Source organism: Athene noctua, chromosome 6 (genome assembly GCF_965140245.1).
Source record: "Athene noctua chromosome 6, bAthNoc1.hap1.1, whole genome shotgun sequence".
Taxonomy (NCBI): Eukaryota; Metazoa; Chordata; class Aves; order Strigiformes; family Strigidae; genus Athene; species Athene noctua.
The window spans coordinates 9,724,794-9,734,047 of NC_134042.1; the positions used below are offsets into that span (position 1 = coordinate 9,724,794).

Consider the following 9,254-nt stretch of genomic DNA (forward strand, 5'->3'; position numbering starts at 1 on the left):
GCTGTACAGCCCTGGCTACAGGGGAAGTGCAAATGGAGTGGAATAAGTGGAGTCACAGCCCCCGCTGGGTTAATATTGAACCAGAATGAAGAAACAGGACTCCAGAGGTCGTGGTGTGTCAGGGACAGTGGGACTGAGGCTCCTCTTATCCCTCCTCTCTTGGCATCTCTCCCTCCCTTCAGGGCATCTTCATGTTCTAACCTAATTGGTGGAAGCCAAGCAAAATGTCTTCTGGATCCCCATAGGACTAAATATTGGCATCCCATTTCATAACAGGGAAGATGGCGTGAGGCGCCAGAGGACAAGCTTGTCCCAGGGCGAACTCGGGCTGGCACGGCAAGGACTCTGCCAGCTCACAGCCACCCCAGCCAGAGCAGCTCGCTCCTTCTTCCTCAGTGCCACGCTGCTCCCGTGCAGCTCTTGGCACCGTCGCTGCCTCCTCACCACGCTGGCTCGGGTCCCTCCTGCTGACTTGTCTCGGAGCCTGTACTCTAGCAGCCTTGCATGCAGCTAGACTTTGAGAGCTTGAGAGCTCCTTAGCCATTTCTAGTCCTCTTTTTTTTTAGCTGCAAGCCCCCCCCTGCTTCCCCCCCCACCCCGAGTCCAGTGGTCTCTTCTCCCTGCAGTTACCAGCAAGCTCGTCCCCAGTCACTTTGGCACCAGAACACAGAGTTTAAGTCTCCCCTTTCTCGCAGAAGTGCTTGTGACAGCCCATGTGGAATTTAAATCTTGCTCCCGGTTATGTCAGCAATGCCACTGGCAGTGCATACTTCCCACTGCCTTACAATTCCCAGCGGAGTGGAGGAGGGTGAAGAATGAAGTCAGGGCTTGCCCCTTTTATTCCCACCCCAGTGGAACATACAAAAGTACATCCAAAAGGAAACAGAAGCTCTGACTAGCAAGGAGCTAGCATGCCCAAAACCAGCCAGGGCTTCCAGGAACAGGGAGGCAGGAATAGTCTAGATGTCATGACATCAACTAATAAGTCAAGAACTGCGCTACCAGAGCTGGGAAAGCTCTAATGATTCCTACAGCAAACAGAAAATTGGCAGTGTGAGAAACCAGCAGAAAGCAGGGCAGGGTGGGGGTAGTCTCAGGAACTGCCACATGGCACAAAAGTGCTTTCTGCCAGCGGGGAGCATGTTTTGTGCTGTGCCTCTGTGCAGCAGATACATCTGTAATGTTTATCTCGATAGAAGGAGTGCAAATATTAGCATTTGGGTAGCTGAGGAATGACTCTGTGGCCATTGGTACAAAGAGCAGTTGCAGAGGCTCCCTCCCTCATCTAAGAGTATCTCCTGTTCTCACCCCCACACCCCCCTGAAATTTGGAGACACACCGTTGGGAATGGCTGGGATGCCCTGGGTGGAGATGACCTGGGTGGAGGAGCGCGTGCCCGCAGGATTAGGCACAACCCTAGAAACACCCCGTCTTACTTAGCAGGGGGAAGCGGCGTGTAGGCAGATCACAGGCAGGGACCCGAAGGAGGCGTCAGGGCGCAAAGAGGTTTGGGGCGAGTGGTGAAATCAGCCGCTGCCGTCCCACACAGCAGCCACCGCCGCTGGCCCTCGCTGTGGGAGCAGGCACAAACAGCCCCGCGTTTGTGTGCGCAGAAGGCCTTGCTCAGCTGACAGGGAGAAGAGGATAGCAGCAAGGACGCTTTCTTTACTCTCTATATGATGATTTGGTTTCGGTCTCGCATTGCAGGTGGGACAAAGGACCTCAGGGCTGTTTTCAGCAAGCCCATATGGATGTGAATGCAGGGAAGAAATAGCACTGCTGGGAGACTGCTGCCCACCTCCCCAGTTGGAACCATGGGAGACACAGATGGTGCTGCTGTGTTTTATCGAGGTGTAATGCACCTGTGCAAGTGTTCATTATGGATCCCAGTAAGAAAGGCACTCAGACTCTGTAAAGTATTGATTAAAATGCCGTTTGTTAGGGATGACATTAGCAGGCAAAAGGGGATAGCATTAGATAACCTTACAGCCCTTCAGATGCTGGGAACACCAAGTAGTACAGCATCAGCCCACGCCACGCTGCAGACAGTGCCTGTGCTGAAATTCACCAGTGACATGGTCTTCAAGGTTTTTACAGGATTTTCTTGGAAGTAAACAACTCTGTTATTTCCGCTGTCAGTCAAAAGGATGTTCACATAAGAATATGCTGCTTCCCTCTAAGATAAGGACAAGAACATGGTGGTGGCATCATCACCAGGTGCCCAGCAGAAGCAATCTGCAGGCTCCCCAGTTCAGTTTAGCCAGCTAAGCTTATCCCGCAGCCAAGCGGTATGTGCAGCACTGGCCTGCACCTTCTCACACCAACCCATTATGTGGCTCACCGGATTATTGCCCTTTGTAAGAGCTTCAAATATTCTCAGTCACTTTTTTTTTTTTTTTTTTTTTAATTTATATTCCTGCATCTCTCTCTGTCTCTTCTTTATAATAACCAGGCAGCCTTTACACTGCAGCTGTTATATTTATGCATTGATATTTTACCATCTTTTTGTGTTTCCTTTAAAGGAAAGGTTTTAGCACCTTCTGTGGTATCATGCATTATACAGGATGAACTTTAAGCAACACCAGAATACAGCAGTTAAGCTTGATTGTCAGACAGGTATCAACATCCTATGCCATCTTCCTTTGTTACTTCTGTTCTGGCTCCTACATTCATTCTGTTGCTTAAGCACTTGTTTAAAAAAACTGAAACCAACCATTCTGTCACTATGCCTGGCTGCTTCTTTTCCAGCTGCCATTCTTTTGCTCTGTGAACCAGGGCCGTTAGTTTGTTAACTGTACTTGATCAAACCTTTTATCTCAAGATTACTCAAGGTTACATCCATCACTTAAGTTTCAACTATTTCTTTACACTGGTTTTGCATTATAATTGGAGACTTTCACTACATCCTGGGATTTACTAACTACAATGTTAGTAATTAAAGATACTGGCCCTTCACATTTTAGCCTTGTTCTGTAATGCACTTCTAGAGCTCCTCTCTGTTTCCTCCATTCCTGTGGTTAGCCTCTGCAGCAGGACAGCCTGCATCAGCTATCACCTCTGCAGGGGGTTTGACTTCCACCCTCAAACATTTAACCCTTCCATCTGTTCACTTCTACTGTAAGCAACTTTTTACCGTTTCATTTTCTTTCTGCCTTCACCCTCCCATAAGTGATGGATGCTATTTTCTTTCTTAAGGTAAGAGAATTCATACCTTGACCCTCCCAGATTTAGGGCTTTCAACACAGCTGGGAGTTTTGATCTCTCTCCATGAGTTGACTCTTCTTTTTTAAGTGAAGAAAGCCTTTGGCAAGTGTTTATTTCCTATGTAACTGTTTTTCCAACTTCCAGGGAGCAGAGTGTAGAGGGTTTGGCCTTTGCCTGTTTTCTTGGGCCTTTGTCTGCTCTATGATGGAAACAGTTTGCTGGTTCAACAGTTGGGGTATTTCCAAATATGTTCCTGAAGTGAGTCATACAGCTTGATCACCAGTAACAGTTTGGATACAATCACAAAGGATGAATCCCCCGCTGCCTCACACAGGGCTTCCTCTGTCCCTGAGGACAGGGGAGCTGCTGAGCTGGGAGGACTTCAGGACCCAGAGAATCATCCCCTTCCCTTGCAGCCTGCTGCCGCCTTTTCATTCAAATACCTTGGTCAAGTTTAAGCCAGTTTACAAGCTGGCCAAGTGTTGAACCTTGGCTGTGGTGTGAGGTTTAAGCATAACACTTAAGTTTATGTGCATGCCTGATACCTGGTGAGGCCCTGCCAGCATGAAGGACCCCAGCCACCAGACAGACCCACACACTTGTAACCCCAGAGCGTTGCAGCAGCTCCCTGAAACCCTGGCCAAAGCCCTGCCAGCATGCTGAAGCCCCACCAGCCACAAGACCTGTCTGCTTGCTGCCTGAAGCTGTGAGGGCTCACGAGATTTCCAGCCAACGAGGAGATCCACGTGTCTGCTGCCAGGCAAGCACCCATCCTTTTCCTTGCTCTCCTTTTTCCAGTAAGGCGTTTCTCACCAGGATCCTGCCAACCACACTAAATGTAATGCACTGGTGCAAGGGTTTGTTATGGATTCCATTAAGAAAGGCACTCAGAGCCCGTAATGTATTAATTAAAATACCATTTACTGACGTAGTGCAAGAAAGGGTATAGCATTAGATAATCCTACACCCCTTCAGTTGCTGCAGACACACAGTTGTACAGCATCAGACAGGTATCTAGCTAGGCCATGGAACACTGCACAGATCCCATCCGTGCTGAGGTTCACCAGCACTGTGGTTTTCAGGGCTTTTATAGGATTTTCTTAAGAGTAAACAATTTTATTCATCATTTTGCTGTCAAGCAGAAGGTAGTTCACATAACAACATGCTGCTTCACTCCCAAGATAAAGACATGGTGGCGACATCATCACCAGGTGCCCAGTGGGAGTCACCTACAGACTCCTCAGGATTAGCCGGCACAGCGCAGACCTGCCCCTACCTACTCAGATCAACTGTTAGGTGAATAATGTTTCTGTGAAGAACTCCCAATTCATAATTCCTCCTGCTTTTTCTCTCCTATTACCTCAGAATAAAGAAGGTAATCACAGGTCAGAGGATGAAGCAACAGGGGCCTGGATTCTCCTTCACTTTCCCTAGTTGCTCCCCTTCCTCACCCCGTTCTGCTGTGACAGAGGGTACATGCTTCAAACGCAGCGCGGTTCCAGCCAGAACACTTTGCAGCTGTGTCAATATTTGAAAACTGCAAGAGTTAGGAAAGGCACCAAAGGGAGAGCAGTAGGAAGCATTGCAGCTTCAAATACAACCCCCCCCTCACACGTCTGGGCTCACGGTGGTCTGTCTCCAAGTGCTCAGGGCAAAGACTGAGCTCATCTGCCCCCTGACTTTAAAGAAAATGGCTAAAAATACTATTAGCGGAATTCACCTTCCAGCCTCACTTGACATCAGAGTGTCGTAGCTCTGACTCTAGCACCTTGTCTGCAAACCAATCATAAAAGTTTATGGAAATAGTTGAATGTAGAAACCACAAAGAGCAGCTTTTCAGATTGTCACATTACTGCATTCACAGCACCCCAAAAGGGAACTGTGCCTGATGATTCCCCAGTGACGCTATACCTTCCTCTTGCACAGTGGGCATAAAAAGCCCAAAGAATTTAAGCCCCAAAGCAAAACTTCTTTGGGGAAATGCACATGTTAAAGAGGAACAAGACAGAAAGCAAGAATGGCTAAAACTGAGGATGCTGCAAATGAAAGCGGTGTTTGTATAACACATGAAAAGGGTGCCCAGAGCAGGCAAGTCTGAAAGACCTCTGTTAGGTCTGGTATTGTCAGTCTCTTCCTCTGAGGTCAAGTTCATGTGGCACTGGGAACTGTGCACTTCCTTCCTGAAACGGGACCAATTTTCTTCAGCGTGCCTCAGCTGGTAAACGAGCACTGAAAAAACTGAGCAGTGTTAACACTGGAGTGTAGCTGGGGTGGTGCTGTCCTTTAGCTTTTTGGTGCAGGAGCAGGAAAGAAGTGGAAAAGAGGAAGCAAGAATGTGAGAAAAAGAACAGGGGAAACAGATCAATGAACCCAGCTTGAACGTGAAGGGGAAAGACAAATTCTTCTGAGCATGCAGAGATCAACTATTGAACTCCTACCTGGAGAGGCGAGGAGCCTCTCAGCTGGGGATGGTGAAACATGCACTGCACAATGCTGTTCTCACAGGGGGACACAAGCTGTCCTTTCGTGTCCTCACACAGACCGTCCAGTCACTGTGAGGCCAGGAAGCCAACAGCAAGAAAAACAGGTGCCAGTGGAGAAGGAACACTCAGCCTTAGCCCCAAGGCGGGGCTTTGCTTCTGCTAATTGTGAAAAATGCTCTTCAAAAAAAACCCACAGCAGGCACACCTTGTAAATACTTGGGAAGCTGCTTCCCAGTAATGTCTGGCATCACCATCACCTTCAAATGATCAGAACTGCTGCTGAGCTCCAAGAGTAAAAGCCCAGGAAAGTGCCTGAATGGCAACAGTTAATTAGAGAAAGAAAAACCTGATAGAAGGTGTTGTCCAAAGCTGCTGCTCTGAGACTTTTCCTGCCTTCCCCACAGTGCACCGTCACCCTCTGACAGTGTAACAGAGTCAGAGCGGAAGCACTGCTCATTAGCACTGTGGGTGTCTTCTCCGAAACGTTACCCCATCAGCAGCCATTGCCCTCCCTGTACCAGGCCCAGCACGTGGCACGTGCAGGCTCATAGCTCCAATGAGCAGCTACCGATAGACCCGTGTCTACACAGGCAGCTACCTCCAAGACTGCTAATTCCGCGTGGGGCTGAGCCATGGGGCCTTCTTGCCACAGAGAGACAAGAAAAGTAGTTTTTTGGGGGTTTTTTGGGTTTTTTACCCCATTTTAATAAGCACAAATGATCAGCCAGGGCAGGCTGGGATAGTCATGTCCCAGTCTCCACCTCCACCACTTCTGCCACAACTCCGAAGCCCACCCCGTCCTGCACGATGACCATGTCACTCGCTGAGCCCTCACCCTGCCCTAGAACGCATTCGTCCTTGTGCTCAGAGATGGTGATTTCAACGACATCCTTTGCCGATGGCAAATGCCCAGCGGGCCTCCTGTGTACCCCTGGAGAGCTGCCTCCAGATGGGTAAGTATCAACACAGCCACCACTGGTTGCGATCAGCAGCTCAGCCTCATTCGCTGGCCCCAGCACCTCCACCATCGGCAAGGTGGGTTCTGCCACAACCTCCTCCTGGCAGCCCTTCCTCTGAGGCTTTTCCCTCGCTGCCTGGTCCACAGCAAGCGAGGCCACCGCCACAGTGAGTTCTTCGGGGTCCTTTTCCGACTTGTGGGTGAGCGCGTGGCGTGCAAGGCTCTGGGGAAGGCTGTAGCCCATGCCGCAGAGCTCGCATTTGTAGGGCTTGCCAGCCAGGTGGGATTTCTGGTGGCGCCGCAGCTTGGTGGCCAGGGTATAGGACTTGCCGCACTGCTCGCAGCGGAAGGGGCGTTCACCTGTGTGCAAGCGCTCGTGGGCACGCAGCGTGTGGGGGTCCCGCAGCGCCTTGCCGCACACAGCGCAGAGGTGGGCCTCGCCCGTGTGAGAGATGAGGTGCCTCCGCAGCTCGGGCAGCTTGGGGAAGGCGTCCCCGCAGAAGCGGCACTTGTAGGGCTTCTCGCCCGTGTGCAGCCGGAGGTGTTCGCGCAGGTTGCTCTGCTGTCGGAAGTCCTTGCCGCAGTAAGGACAGGCGTAAGGACGCTCACCCGTGTGCAGGCGCATGTGGTTGCGCAAGGAGCCGGGGTTGGCCAGGTGACAGCCACATATGGCACACGGGCAGCCCTTGGGGCCAGCCGGGCCGCTCCCAGCAGCCAGGTGGATCTTCCTGTGGATGCGGAGAGAGGGCCGGCGCGCGAAGGCCTTGCCGCACTGCTCGCAGGAGAAGGGGCGCTGGCCGGTGTGCAGGACCTGGTGCTCCTGCAAGTCTCGTTTGGTGCGATAAGCCTTGTCACACTGGGTGCACTGGAAGGGCCGCACACCCCGGTGGGCCAAGATATGGGCCTTGAAGCTCTCCTCCGAACTGTAGCTCTTGCCACACTCGGTGCACAGGAAGGGCTTGTGGCCAGTGTGGATGAAGCGGTGCTTCCTGAGGTGGCAGAGCTGCAGGAAAGCTTTACCACACTCCCCGCAGCGGTACCTGCGCTTGATCATGTCCTGCGGGGGCAGAGCTTTTGGTGGGGGGCCGGGGCTGCCAGAACAACCCTCCACCAGCTCCGTATGCTCCTCCTGCCCCTCAGGCCCTTCCAGTGGGCCCTTTCCCCCATGCTCTGGGGATGCCAGTCTGGAGTCTTTGGGACCTTTGCTCTCTTTCTCACAAGTCTCTACGCTCTCTCCTTCAGGAGGACAGTTGGGCTGCTGGGATTCCTGCCTGGCTGTCCTGCCACCCCCATTCTGCAGGCACTTCTGGAGCTGGCTGGCCAGGGCACGCACCCTGCATGGCTCACCAACCAAGCAAGCACTGAGTCCAACCCCATGTGAGGGCGACAACAGGTCCAGGTCTCCTGGACATGCCTTTTTATGCCCCATCTCCGCGTTTTCTGCTACAGATCCGGGATCCACAGCCTTGCCCAATTCTTCCTTGCACCCACCACTGGCCTTAACGGTTGAGATGGTCTCAAGGTGCCAATTCTCGGTCCTCAGCACCTCGGCTTGCCGTGGCTCGTGTTCGGAAGCTGTGCTTTCCTCTTCTTGCAGCCTGTGGCAATGTTTGGCAGCTGGCCTGCTAACCTCAGCGGGGACATCGAGGACTGTGGTTTCATCAGCTACCACCTCGGAGACATCGGGCTCCCCTGCACAAACACAAAAGCACGGTAGGTGAATTAATGCCGGCTGTTGTTATAGGAAACGTTTGCTGCTGGATCAGAGAAACATGACCAGCGTGGATGCTGGAGATGATACTCTGCAATAATCCTAAGGCTCTGGCATGAAAACCATTGCTTTGATGACCTTTGTTTCTTTTAAATTGGGGAAGATGGGGGAAACCTCTGTTCTCTCACCACAGACAGTACCCATGCAGCGTTTCTAGTGTTTCACGGGCAGTATTTCTAGGAGGTATCATCGTGACCAGCACGGGCCTGGCCGGCACGCTCCTTTCTTGGCTGCTAGCTCTTAAGACCGACGCCCGTCCGGGCCAGCGATCCCGGAGGGGCTTCGGGGCCAAGAGGCCAGCGCGCCGATGCCGGGAGCAGCTGAAGGCGCCGGGAGATCCGGGGGAAGCGCCGGGGCCGCTCCTTTCACCCGGGCTGGGCCTCGCGTCCCCGGCGCGGCACCTACCTGCGAGGGGCTCCGCCGCCGTCCCGCCGGGAGAGGCCCCGGCCCCCTGCGCCGCCGGCGGCCGCCCCCTCGGCCCGGCCTCCCGCGGCGCCGCGATCCCCTGGCCTCCAGCCGGCCGCCGCTCCTCCGCCGCCACGGGCCGCCGCGCCCGCAGCCGCTGCCGGCGGCCGCCCGCCCTGCCCAGCGCCGCCTCGGCCTCCGCCTCCTCCGGGCTCCGCCGCACCAGGCTGCAAGGCACAGCCACAGCGTCGGCCACGGGCACGGCCGCCCGCCCCGCCGCCCCCCCGCCCCGGTACTCACCTCCTCCACCCCGGCCCCGCCGCCGCCTCCCGGGCCCCGCCGAGCGCGGTCCCCGGCGGCAGCCCACGCCACGCCGGGCGGGCGGCGGCGAGCGGCCCCTCAGCACCCGGCCCGCCGCCGGGCGGCTCCATGC

The 9,254-nt window shown here is 53.7% G+C and overlaps 1 protein-coding gene across 1 annotated transcript; it reads right to left on the reverse strand.

The window, feature by feature from the left end:
• Positions 1-2,421: 2,421 nt before the first annotated feature.
• ZNF408 (zinc finger protein 408) lies at positions 2,422-9,252 on the reverse strand. The gene is made up of 3 exons (XM_074909156.1): positions 9,122-9,252; positions 8,822-9,048; positions 2,422-8,337 (listed from the first exon to the last, which is right to left on the reverse strand). The coding sequence occupies exons 1-3, from the start codon at positions 9,250-9,252 to the stop codon at positions 6,431-6,433; spliced, it is 2,265 nt and encodes a 754-aa protein (XP_074765257.1). The 3' UTR covers positions 2,422-6,430.
• Positions 9,253-9,254: the final 2 nt, after the last annotated feature.

Bases quoted from the DNA above. Each gene is read 5' to 3' on its own strand.
- ZNF408 (XM_074909156.1), bottom strand. From the start codon at position 9,252: ATGGAGCCGCCCGGCGGCGGGCCGGGTGCTGAGGGGCCGCTCGCCGCC. The intron at 9,049-9,121 runs GTGAGTACCGGG...TGTGCCTTGCAG, and splicing joins GCGGGGCCGGGGTGGAGGAG to CCTGGTGCGGCGGAGCCCGG. The intron at 8,338-8,821 runs GTAGGTGCCGCG...GTGTTTGTGCAG, and splicing joins GGCGGCGGAGCCCCTCGCAG to GGGAGCCCGATGTCTCCGAG.